The sequence below is a fragment of the Momordica charantia genome (assembly GCF_013281855.1).
Source record: "Momordica charantia cultivar OHB3-1 chromosome 4 unlocalized genomic scaffold, Mcharantia_2.0 BLBB01000004.1, whole genome shotgun sequence".
In the NCBI taxonomy this organism is placed as follows: domain Eukaryota; kingdom Viridiplantae; phylum Streptophyta; class Magnoliopsida; order Cucurbitales; family Cucurbitaceae; genus Momordica; species Momordica charantia.
In genome coordinates, this window is record NW_028275162.1 from 24,364,636 (window position 1) to 24,377,925 (window position 13,290).

Consider the following 13,290-nt stretch of genomic DNA (forward strand, 5'->3'; position numbering starts at 1 on the left):
TAAAAACATGTGATAAAAGATTTTTGCTATCTTTTAAATAAGAAAGATAAATATAAAAAATAGAGAATTGTTTTAAAAAATAATTAGATGTCAAACATTAATAAATAGATATAAATCATGATCAATATCGGCTTTATTTTTCTTTTAGATTTATGAGAGATAGAACTACAAAACTATCTCGAATTTATAAAAAAATAAAAAAAAGAAAAAGAAATTCTAATTATCGAAAAGAGAGGCCAGAGAAATCACATTGTGGCGGTAATTTTGAATTTGTCACTTTCCTGCGGCGACTGTATGCAAGTTTTGTCCTTGTTTATTTTCCCTCTCCCGCTGCGGCCGTTATTAGAACCACTTTTTTTTTTTTTTTGACAAATAAAAAGCACGTAATTAAATTAAAATTAATAATTAAGGATGCGATTTCATCTGGATCTGGTTAATCACCAGCCCTCTGGCTCTGTTAATCGTCACAATGCACAAATACAGGTGTTCTTCAACCTCTTCAACTTGATTTCTCAGCCTCAGATTGCTCTTCTTCAGCTCATCCATGGCTACCTGAACTGCAAATTTATCCTCCTTCCTTTCCACAAACAATCGCGCCATCGCCTTGCCGTGATCCATGGCGTCGTCCAGTCGCGCCACGAGTCGGCTCGTCGTGTCGAACTCTCTGTTCAGTATGTAACTTCCCTTCGCTGCCGCCTCCAGTTGTTCGCCTACTTCGCCGAGGCCGCCATTTCTAATCATCTGATATCTGAGAAGCTTTCTGCGGAAGGATTCCGGGGGGAATCGGAATAGTTCTGTGAGAGTGCGAGCTGTAATGGCGACCAATCCACACGAAATCGTCTCGATAATTTCGATCGATTTGATCTTTCTGGCTACCTTCTTCCTCGTGCAGTTCAGGCGACGCGAAACTGCCTCGTAATCGTCGTGGATCAGCGCGAAATCGTGTTTGTCAGGATCGGAAAATGGCTCCCGCAGCGCGAGAAATTCAGAGGCGATTGTTTCTATTGTCTCCGGAGAAGAGCAATTCTCGATCGAATCGAGCGATTTTTGGATGGAGCGGGAGTTAGATCTGGTTAATTCGACGTCCTCAAGGAGACGAGTGCAGAATTTTGAAGCCTCCGCACTGACATTGAAGTAATCGATTAAGAGGCTTTTAAGATCGGGCAACATCAGAAGAAATGGCGATTCAAGAATTGAAGGAATGGCTTCTTGACTAGGCTCGAGCAAAATCGTTCCCGATAATTTGCGGCGACGGCGGCGGCCGGTGGAGGAGGATGTAGACGGCGGCGATGATTCTTCGATGACCGATTGAGCTTTTATGAAGAATTCAACGTAGGATTTGGTCCTCAGAGCACAAATATACTCGTCGTTTACATTGAAGCTTTTCTGCGGCTTGTTTCTGATTTGCTGCTTCGCATCTGCAAAAGCTGAAATCAAAACGGGTTGAGAAAAATTAAGCAACTGTGCAGCTGAGCAAGCAAAGATCGATGAAGAAATATGGGTACTATTTCTGATTTTCAAATCCCTAATTTTCGGCCACATCGAATCTTTGAGTTGGAAGAAGAGCCAACAATTTTTGGTGAGAAATTATTATTTAGTACCCAAAATTGAGACCTGTTTATATACCATCAACAACGGAAAATCAACCTTGCAAGAAACAATAATGAAGCATTGAGCTTCCAATTATATTATGAATCTTTTGTTAACAGAACTGCTTTCTCTCTACGTTTATAACTGCATGGGTTGCTAAATTACGAATTTGGTCTCCCGTCATTTTAAAAGTTTCGATTCAGTCTCTGTTAGACAGCTTGTACTACGCTTTAAAGGCTAAAGTTTTAATTTGTTTTTTTATAGTTTAGTCAATATTTTAATTTGTCTCATCAACCTATGAGTATAAGTAAGCAGTAAAGATATCTATTTTTTCTGAGTTTAAAAGTTAAAATATCCCCACCCCATATTTAGATGTACTAAAAAATACTTAAAATCGTCCCAAACAACGTTCTTTTACCTACTCCAAAAATTCGCCTATTTTCTCACCTTTTTGCTGGGCCTAAACTCTTATGTGGTCAACTAAACATAATTTTTTGAGAAGGTCTAATTAACATAATCAATGCCGACATGAGCAGTTAAGACATCTTGTTCTAAGTTGGAGGTTCAATCCTGCGTTCCCCACATTTGTTGTAAGTAAAAGAAAAAAAAAACTAACATAATCAACTCGATAGAAAATATCAATTCCATTGCTCATAGTTTAAAAATGTGTCATGGATTTAATTAACTCATAATAGTCAAATTGAAACTTTTACGACTCCGAGACAATTTAAACATTTAAAATATAGGGGCAAATTTGTAATTCTACTCTTGTTTATTTTGAATCTAAAGCTTGCACCCTTTATTGTGATCCCTTTTAAGTCTAAGTTCCTATGATTTAACTTTTGAGCTCTATCCCAAGAGTTCTTAGAATTATGAAGGTAGACATCGTGTATGTACTTGTACGCTTGAGATCGTCCTAATTTCCAATCGATGTGACAGTATGTCACGAGACGTAATACCAACATTTGTAGTCTCTTTTTTCTTTACAAGACTTTTATTTAACCTTCAATTGTAATACGATTCTTTAAGATAAACAAAACTACATTATCATAATACAAGTTTGACTTCTTATCGTCTAATTATAAAAAACTAGCTCGTAAACCAAAAATTTGGAGACCCATCTGGGAGTTGAATGTTTAGTACGCCATCGTTTCCGACCTCATCTCTCTCTAGCCAACTCCCGAGAGAGAGAGAGAGAGAGAGAGTTGCTTCTTCAATTTGATTGGAAGCAAAATATATGCCAAATTTTGCCTAAGAATACTCCTGTTTTTGGGGTGTTGATTGATTTACTGCATCAGTTGGATTCTTCTTTGTATTTTTGTGGTCATATGTTTTGTCCTTATTATGTTGCATGACTTTGTAATCTTCATCCTTAGAAACAGGAAAAAAATAAAATAAAATACCACACTTTGATTCCATATGTCAAGTTTAGATTCCCATCCCTATATTTACCTCTAATACTTTTATCGAGGGTAAATTATATAGAAGGTAATAATAATTATGGGACAAATTACCAAACCGTTAAAATAAACTTTTGAAATAATATAAGTATAATTAAAATCAACCTTATAGTTAAGTTAAGATCGAAAATGCATAACATAAATGTTAATATAATAATAATTTGAATACATATCTAAGCGAGCATAGCTTAGAGATAATTGTACTAAAAAGAATGAAATAATAATTTGAATACATTAATAATAACAGTGATATTTTTTGATTAAGTTAAAATGGAGGACAAAATTTTTATTGGTTGATCCAACATTTAACTCATTGATTATAATTGTAGCAACATTAACATAGGGCTAAAGACAATTACTCTTTGTCGAGATTACTCGACTAAAAAAATTATAATTGCCAACTAACTTAGAGCATATTTTAGCGTTTAAGACATTTACTCATTCTTTTAAGATCGGAGATTTAAAATCCCCACCCAACATCTGTTGTATTAATTAAAAACAAAATGTTCCTTTGACTATATTTAATGTTGTTTATTTTATAATCATAATATTTTAAATTTGTTTAGAATAATTAGCTTCTTTTATCTCATTTTGGAGAATAATAAAATTCTTTAAAGAAAAAAAAAAGCTACGAAGTGAAACTAAATTAAAAGGACATTACGCATAATTAAGTAAAACGCTTTTTTTTTTTCTAATCCAAGCTTACTTTTGGAGAAATTCATAAACCACAAACCATACTCAAACATCCTTACAACACCTTTTTTTTTAAAGGACAACAACCTTACATCCCCTAACCAAATTTCATTAATCAATATATTACTTTCCGGGTCATTAAATATTGAACGCTCATGTGCTATTGTGTTCAAAGGGTTAAGACGCCTATATTCAACTAAAAGATCGTGAATTCGATTTTCTCATCCTACATGTTGTAATAAAAGAAACATTTGAACGCCCATAGTAAAAAAAATATATATCTTTTTAGTACAACACGTGAGGTAGAAATATATATTCGAACTCACAATTTTTTTTATCGAAGATATATATCTTAACCAGTTTATAAGTTAAGCTAAAGTTGGCCCAGGTTGAAAATATTGAACTAACACAATCATTTATAATAAGGAGATATCAAAATTAATCAACAAATCAAAGATTTTATATATCAAAGGAAAAACAAATTAAAAAATATATAAAAAAGACAAAGAATTATACATCATGATGAAAAGATTTGAGTTTTTTTTTCCTTTTCTTTTCTGTTGAACTCAAAATGGAAATGATCATATAAGCATTAGGTTTCCATAATAATATTAGTTATGTAATAAATAAATGATTTGTCATCAATATTTTTATTCATCATCTTTATTAAGCAATAACCCTTCTTTTAGACATATGGAATTTGATTACTTCTACTCCTTTTTTCAATTGTGGAATTTAGGAAGCAATAAAGTGTGTGGTTTGGATGTGTTATATTATGTTAGGAAGGTTTCAAGGCTTTGCAAGTTGGCCTAAAAGCAAAGATGTACAAGCCATAAATAAGAGTTTTTATTTTTTATTTTAAATAAAGCTATATTTGACGTAATTAGATGATATAAACTTCATCAAAACTCGATATATCAAAAAAGAAAAGTATCGAAGAACGGATGAAAATCAAACTGAGATGTTATTGGTCGTAAAAATTGAGAGTACGTATACTTGTCCTCATTTTTAACGAAAATGAAATCTTCATTAAATTATTTGAGGGCAAAGGATCAAAACTATATTACTCTCGAATGAGAGGAAGGAGAGAAAGACATTCTTCAATGTCAAGATAATAATCAAAATCTCACAAAAAAAAAATTAAATCAATACGAGGAAGGAAATAGTTTCTTTGAATTTTGTGACAACAATACGGAGATAAAAAAGTACTCTATTTGACGATCAAACTTTTTTTTAATCAAAATTTTAACTATTAAATATGTCAACAATTTATTATTAAAAATAGTTATATGAGAGTTTTGTTGCAATTGACTAAGATATTAATTAATTACTTTTTGGAAATTTGAATTCTTAAACCCACGAAACTAGTTAGTAATAATAACTTTTCTATATGTCTTTTTATAAAATATTTGTTTATTTTCTGATAGATCCCAAACTTAATATATATATAAATAAGCAAATTGAAGGGATGATATTGAAATAGAGAAAAAAAAATTAAGTTTTGAAAATCAGCAAACAAATCAATCCGGCAGAAGAAAGAAAATCCAGAATGGTATTGAAATGGAGAAAAAAAAAAGAAATGAAATAAAATGGGACGAATATTACTTGTAAGAAATATTTTGTAATAAATTGAATTATTTAGTAAAATATATAGGTTGATCCAAATAGGTTCAAACATTTACTAGTATAATATTATACATAAATTTAGGAGTTCAAAAAAGTTAACTAAACACGTTAAAAATCTAGAGTCAACATAAACTTAGTTTGACGGTAATTGTGTTAGAATCCTCCACCTCACTTCTTGTACCGAGAAAAATCTAGAATTTATTAAATACTCTGTATAATTAATACATAGACTAAGTTAAATGAATACAACAAACTTATAATTTGCCAAAGCGAACACAGTGGTTGTATTAAAAGAAAAACAACAAACTTATAATTTAACATATAATATAATTATAAATTAAAGTCTTGGTTTGGTCACAGCCATCAATGCCGGCCGTAGGTCTACAATTCCCCTAACCAACGCCTCTAGAAACTTCCCGAACCTCGTCAATAATTAAAAAATAAATTTAAAAAAATCTAAATAGTAAATAAGATTCCCCATCCACCGGCAACCGGCCAATCCCCGTTCACCCGGCCCTCCCCTCACGCGCTCTCACTCGCCGTCCTCCTCAACTCTCTGAAGCTCCGAAGGCCAAAAACCTCGCCGCTCTCGAATCGCAAGGGAGAGAGCCAGAGAGCGAACCTTTTTTTTTTTTGTTTTCTCTCTTTTCAATTTTCTTTTGTGTTAGTAGAAAGATTTGTACTGAGTTTAGAGAGAATCTCTGCGAAATCGTTGCCAATTTTGACGAAGATAATGGCATCGTCGAAGCTGTTGGCATCTTCGAATTCGAGAAATTCGGATCTATCCCGGGGTTCTTCTTCTTCTTCTTCATCGTCTTCTTCTCTTTTAAAGGGTCAATTTCTCTCCAATCGTGCCCGGAATAATGACAGAGGAACTCTCAGTCTTAGCTCAATGACCGTCGATGGCCTACTTCGCAATGGCTATGACTCCAATCCCACGGAGTCCATTCTCTTAGATGCCCAGATCACGCTCGTTGATTCCCCCAACCCTTCTTCCTTTCCCATGAATGCCACCGCCACCAATTCCTCAGCCGTCATTGATACCAATCACACTGCTTCATCTGCTGCCCCCAAAACTGTGGATGATGTGTGGAGGGAGATTGTATCTGGTGAGAGAAAGGAGTTGAAGGAGGAGGTCGCGGACGAGTTGATAACACTGGAGGATTTCCTTGTTAAGACTGGAGCTGTTCCTGTTGAGGACGTGAAGTTACCTCAGACAGAGAGGCTGAGTGGAGGGATTTATAGTTTTGATCCAATTCCACCCACCCAATTCCAGGCATTGGATAAGGTCGAAGGATCCATAATCGGATTTGGAAGTGGGGTCGATTTGATTGGCAGTGGAGGCAGTGGAGGGAGAGGGAAGAGAGGGCGAGCTGCTTTGGAACCTTTAGATAAGGCCGCTGAGCAAAGGCAGAGGAGAATGATCAAGAATAGGGAATCCGCGGCAAGATCTAGGGAACGGAAGCAGGTGATCGGTGCTCTTTATCAGCAGCTTTCATTTCCCATTACTTATTTGATTGTATATTTTGGTGTGGCATGGTGTTGATAGTGCACTTTTACTTTTTGGCTTTCGGATCCCAGGCTTATCAAGTGGAATTAGAATCGTTAGCTGTAAGATTAGAGGAGGAGAATGAGCGGCTTTTGAGGGAAAAGGTACTCCTTTCCTTCGACATTCATACATTTGGGAACATCTTTTCAATTTTCTATTCCACTGGATTTGGGATCTATTTGTTATTCCTTGCATTCAGAATTTATAAAGTCATGGAGAACCCTCAAAGTGGGATTCGAAGGCAGGATGTGTCAGAGACTGATTTTCTTCTTATGCAAGCCATGAACTATAATACATTACTTTGATCCAGACCTTATAATATTATGGAGCCTTTTCTTTTGTCCCTTCATTTGGTCCCTTTTTTTTCCTGCATTAACCTTAGACTTCATACCTCCCCAAAGTCTCTCTTCATTGACCCCATTCTAATTCCCTGATTTTAGTTCCCTACAAACTAGTAAATATTTTGAGTACATTGGGCAGGATGAGTTTTCAATTCCATTGTGTTGTTGAATCAAATAATTCACCATCGTTCCTGACAAAACTTTTTGAGTGATTGTTGTTGCCTTGTGCGTCTTCAACTTGAATAAACTTGATCTAACTATTAGTTGTTATCTCTTGGAACATGCTGAAGAATTCTTTGTTCGATTGGGCTACATCAATTTTTTTCTTTTGTTATTATTTTATATATTTCTTAGATTTTTAGCCATATCTTGACTGCAATTCATACTGAATAATCATTTGTCTTATTCGAACCAGTTAGGATCATATTTGATCAAAATTATTTTTTGGAGTACAGAGCATTTTTAGTTTGGTGTGTGCTTAGAATTCTTGATTTAACATTCGAAAAAAGAGCTTAGATTTCTTGATACAAAGAGACTGCAGGGCACTGTTATTAAATTGGCCTTTTGATGATCTAGAGCTTAGAACTGTTGTTAACATCAATGTAGGATTATAATTTCATTGAGATTTTGGACAATCAAATATTGTTGGACTAAGTGGTCCTTAATTTTGAACCCTTATCCATGGAACAATTAAAAATGTAGATATTTCTGGTTATAGAAGAGTTTTGAAGCACGCAAGTTATATTTTACTAGACAAAATACTTATCATCTAATATGAGCGGAGTGGAGTCAAATGTAGTTTGGTATAATTTTTGGAAAATAACAAAATACTCTTATATGGGTGTGTGTCAGAATAATGGTGTGAATCCAAATTTTTACTATTTTAAAAAAGAATAGTGAATATATATATATATATCCTATAATAGGTGCTGTTATTTCAAAGATCTAGAAGACTTGAAATAATCATTTTTTGAGTGGAGACTGGAGAGACTCAGACGAGGGGATCCTATGTAGAATTTTGCGCTGATTAGGTTTGTGTATGCTAGGGTTGGGAAGTTTGAATTTGCATATCTGTGTTTAGATTATTCAAATGAAGGGTTACATAAACTTTTGGTTTATATAACATGCCTTTGGTTTTTAGATTTGTGTTCTGTATGTTTAATCCATATGAGTTTCAAAAAAGTTTGGATACGTGTAATCTAGACTAATAAACTTAGGGACAGTTGCAAATATGGTAAAAACATTTAGTAATATTAGCAAAATAGCATACCACATTTATCCTTTTCAAATATAGCACTTTTTTAGAAAGAAAAACGAAGGTCCAATTTTAAAATGACAATTTTATCCAAAAGATATACATCTGTAATATATCTTACTATTAATATGTGTATGTGATATACATTTGATATACTACTGATATGAGTGTTTGATATACTTGCAATATGTATGTGATATACATATGATATACTACTGATATGAATGTTTGATATACTTACAATATGCATGTGATATATATCTAATATACTACTGATAGTGTATGTATCATATGTATGTGATATACATCCAATATACTTCTGATATGAGTGTCGGTTATACAATTGATTTACTAATGATGCGAGTATCTGATGTACTATTGATATAAGTGAAAATTTTGCTATATTTGAAAATTTAAAAAATAAGTGACATTTTGAAATACTTAAAAGATTTTTGCTGTCCACTACAATTTCCAATAAACTTACCTACCAAATATAGGTTTAACTTAGGGTATATATACCCAACTTGTGAGTCAAGTGCCACCTAAAGACTTCTATGACTAATTATTTATTTTGGGTTTCAAATTTCTTTTTTCTTAGCTTTGGGTTTAACTTTTAACTGCTACCTCCTTTGTTTTTCATATTATTTTCATGGTTCTGTGCATAGTAGTTGCAGACCTATAATATCTTGAAACTATGTAAACAAAACATTGTTGTCTGTTAGCAGTTTTATTAAATTATAGCATCTAAAAGTTTTTTCTCTTTTGCAGGCTGAGAGGACCAAGGAAAGGTTTAAGCAGGTATTGATTTCAAATTTTGATTCTAGTAATTATAATGTGTTGAAGGAGATTTTGCTCTGAGCATTATTTTTCAACTCTTTGTGCTATCTTTCTTGTTTTCTTTAAAAAAAAAAAAAGGACTAGCAGTATGAAATTCTTTTGAAAGCAATACTGACAGATAGTTATATTGAATGTTATTTTTCCATCTTGATGAGAAATCTTTCATTAGGATTTGAATTTTATCAATCTTATTGAAGTAATCTTTGCTGCCACTGATGGCAGTCATTAAATGAAGTTCATCAAATATCGACTTATTGAGTATTTGATTGCATTAGATGTTACAAGTAGTCAAGAATTTTAAATGGATAATCTCTATCATCTAGCCTTTTTTTTATTTTAATCTCCCTTACAAAGAACTTGACAATACATTCTAGAACAACTAGTTTTAGAAAGAAACAATATAGTTTGTAAGTAGTGACTTTCCCCTAAAAGAAAGGAAACAGTTCAATGAGCTTCATCAACTCAGGATATCAAGGTCTTCTCTATCTTTTTTTTTTTTTTTTTTTTTTTTTGCCTTTTAAATAAGAAACAGATAATAGGTACAAAAGAAGGGGAAAAGACAACAGCCCCCAAACTACACAAAAGAATTTCAACTCGCATTAAAATTTAAAAAGCTGTATTTACAAAACTCTCTTGAGGTAAGGCACCACGAGGAAGCAAAAGAATGCACTTGATCCCCAATGTTCTCACTAGACGTTTCCTGGCCTTTGAAAATCCTCTGATTTCTTTCAAACCAAATCCTCTAAAGGGTAGCAACACTGCACATTGCCAAATGATGAGCACTTTTCTTTTGAATGGGGAGCCAACAATAAGCTGAACCAAAGCATCCTTGCAATTTCCAGAGAAGCACCACCTTAGACTGAACTCTTTGAACAGCTTATTAAGCTGAATCAAGGTCTTCTAGAAGTTCAATAAGTGATTACTTCACACAGCTTCTCATTTTTTGTTGATCAATTAAATTGTAATATATAATTCCTATTTATCCATTGCTACAGTTTCACTTCTCTCATATCCAACTGGAGAAGTTTTTTGTAACTTCCTTGGATTGGGATTCCCCCACTTTTGTAATTTCATGTTATCAATGAAATTGTTTTTTAAGGCAAAAAAAAAAAAAAAAAATCAAAGTAGAAGGCGAAGTCTGGCTTCAAGCAATAATATTGAGGAAGGATATAAGTTTTTTAATTTTACGAGCTTCTACCCCAACGTCCATTTCGTTGATGTGGTTCAAGAAGCCTATCTCAAACATTTCGTTCTCTATGGGGTGTGCATATATGTTTATTTATTTTGACTAAGTTTTGTATCTGATAAAGTTGAAGAACTGGCCACTCATCTGTTTGCTCAATGCTTTGGGGTTTCGACCTCTACTTTCATTCTATAATGACAACTGAAATTTAAAACTACATCGGCAATGTTTGTTTACATGTAATGTGGGATCCTGCATTTTACTGCTGCTTTGATATTTTCTTGGTGCAGCTAATGGAAAAAGTGATTCCTGTAGTGGAAAAGCGACGACCACCACGAGTCATTCGACGAGTTCATTCGATGACGTGGTGAAACTATTCATCATCGCTGAGGTGTTCGAATGATAACAAACGCTGTAATGGCCATAGTATTAACGTTACCAAAAACAAATTCTTTGCTGCTGATCGTTGAGGAGCATATGGGGTGTTCTGCGAGAAAAATCGCAGCTATCATAATCCTTTTATCAAAGAACAGATCGAAGGAGACAGACTACAAGGAGATACATGAAAGAAGAAGATTGACAGGTATTAAAAGTAGAGCAAATAAACTAGAACTTGGGGTGCTCAACTGGCTGTGTCTCACAATTTTTGATGCATGAGAAAGTAAATAGAGGAAGTTGAGTAGCATTTTCATGCCATGTTGGATAGTGGAAATCTAACAACATTGACAAAACTAGTCCTTGTTTTGTTACAATACTTGCTAGGATAGTGTGGTGGTGTTAGAGGGGTATATATAATTTATTATTTTATTTTTCCTTGAAGTTCTCGCCCTGCTCCCCCCAAAGCATATTAATACTTCATTTTGATCGGAGAACATATAAGAATCTGTTTAATGGATGAAACAGAAGATTGACTCGCTAATATCTGACCCTAGAAAACCAACTTGAATATAGTTCAATTGGTTGAGGCATACCTTCTCCTATTAGATTTCTAGATTTACGAAGAAGAACCAAGATTTCATTTATGTAGTTGTATTTTTTTTTCAAACATTTTTGACACAAGTTCCAATGTAGAACTTGATTTTTTCCAACGCAAGAGTAACACCATGGGGTTTTAGGGAAGCCTTTTCTAGGTCAAAGCAAGTCTCCTACTTGAGCCTTGAGCTGAGTTGCTTTTCCACACACCAAAATTACAATGCACTATTCTATATTCCCTCCTTATTTCTTGTCCTGTCGTAATAAAATTGCATTCTCTTGATTTTCATAGGTGTGTAGATATAACACTAAGATTAATATTTTTCAATTGTTTACGTTAAGTTTAAGTTTTTGATAGATAGGAGAGAGGTAGAGACAGGTGGGAATTTTTTCTTTCTTTTCAAAAAAATAATCGCCCGTAAAAAACTTAATACGTCGTTAGGACGTATAGTCCTTTATTGAAAACATTTGCAGTTTTAAAAAAGATTAGTCAATGTGCATGAAAATAGGTTCGGATACTCACAAATATCAAAAAACAAAATTATTTTTTGTTAAATTATAAAAAAAAAGTTACAGTCATCTGAACTTTTAATTTTATGTTAATATCTGTTAAAAAAAAATTGTGGTTAATAGGTTGATATCATTAACTACGTTAATTCAATTTTTATAATTCTTTTTAAAGTATATCGACTAAATTGATATAATAACAAAACCTCGCGAATACATTAGAAACTTTTTGAAGTATATTTTATGGAATAAACCCTGTAATTTAACCCTTTCCAAATACCAAATGAATTAATTAATTAAATTCCATCTTTTGAGGCTAATTCACTTTCTTCATTTGTCACCATTGCATTCTGCTTTGTCAGGAAATAACAAAAGGGACAGAATATACCTTCACTTGATAGCAACTTCTCATAAAATTAAGATTTCATTTTCACTAAAAACACATTTGTATTGCTATTTTTTTTTTTTTAAAAGCACATTTGATTCTTGTAATTAAAAACAACAATTTAGTCTCTAAACTTCAGTTTGTAATGATTTAGTCCATGTACTTTTTCTAAAGTAACAATTTAGTTCATGAACTTTTAATTTGTAACGATTTAGTCCCTATAGTTTAAAATTTGTAACATAAAATTTTTTATTAAAATTAAGTATCAAATTTATCGTATAACAATTTAATCTTTCTAATTCGTAAACATATTTGGTCCCTCTTTAATTTATTAATCTATACCTACAAGAAACTTAACAAAAAAAATCACGATAAAGACTAAATCGTTATCAATTTTAAATTACAGTGACTAAATTGTTATATATTAAAGTTCAATGACTAAATTGTTACTAATTTGAAAATATAGGGACTAAATCATTACAAACGAAAGTTCATGGGCTAAGTTATTACTTTAACAAAAGTACATGAACTACAAATGTTTTTAACTTTTTTTTTCCTTTTTTTTTGGATATTTCAAGGGTAGCTTTTAATCGATTAAAAATAATTTCCATAGTTCAAAAATCATATAAAAATACACTAACAAGTAGAAATCTCTATTTTAACCATTAGAAAAAAAAATTGATATGAAAAACAAACCATTTATTGGGTAAATTTTCCAACAAGCATGCGCATTACACACAGATACTTTCTCTTTTTAGTATCAGATAGGGCCAAAAACTCACTAAGAACAAGAAAGGCACAGTAATTTTTTTAAGCTATTTTTATTTACACCAAATGATGAATAATAATTAATACATACATTTGAGTTCAACATTCAATTTAATAGACTTCA

General features: G+C 32.7%; 2 protein-coding genes across 2 annotated transcripts; one reads left to right on the plus strand and one right to left on the minus strand.

Annotated features, from left to right (window-relative positions):
- Positions 1–111: 111 nt before the first annotated feature.
- On the minus strand, positions 112–1,729 carry LOC111006097 (UPF0496 protein 3-like). Its single transcript, XM_022277845.2, has one exon. The coding sequence runs from the start codon at positions 1,540–1,542 to the stop codon at positions 406–408; it is 1,137 nt and encodes a 378-aa protein (XP_022133537.1). The 5' UTR covers positions 1,543–1,729; the 3' UTR covers positions 112–405.
- Positions 1,730–5,771: 4,042 nt separating this feature from the next.
- LOC111006469 (Basic-leucine zipper (bZIP) transcription factor family protein) lies at positions 5,772–11,353 on the plus strand. Its single transcript, XM_022278427.2, has 4 exons — positions 5,772–6,837; positions 6,951–7,022; positions 9,283–9,312; positions 10,825–11,353. Exons 1-4 carry the CDS (start codon positions 6,103–6,105, stop codon positions 10,903–10,905), a joined length of 918 nt encoding a protein of 305 aa, XP_022134119.1. The 5' UTR covers positions 5,772–6,102; the 3' UTR covers positions 10,906–11,353.
- The last annotated feature ends 1,937 nt before the right edge of the window (positions 11,354–13,290 follow it).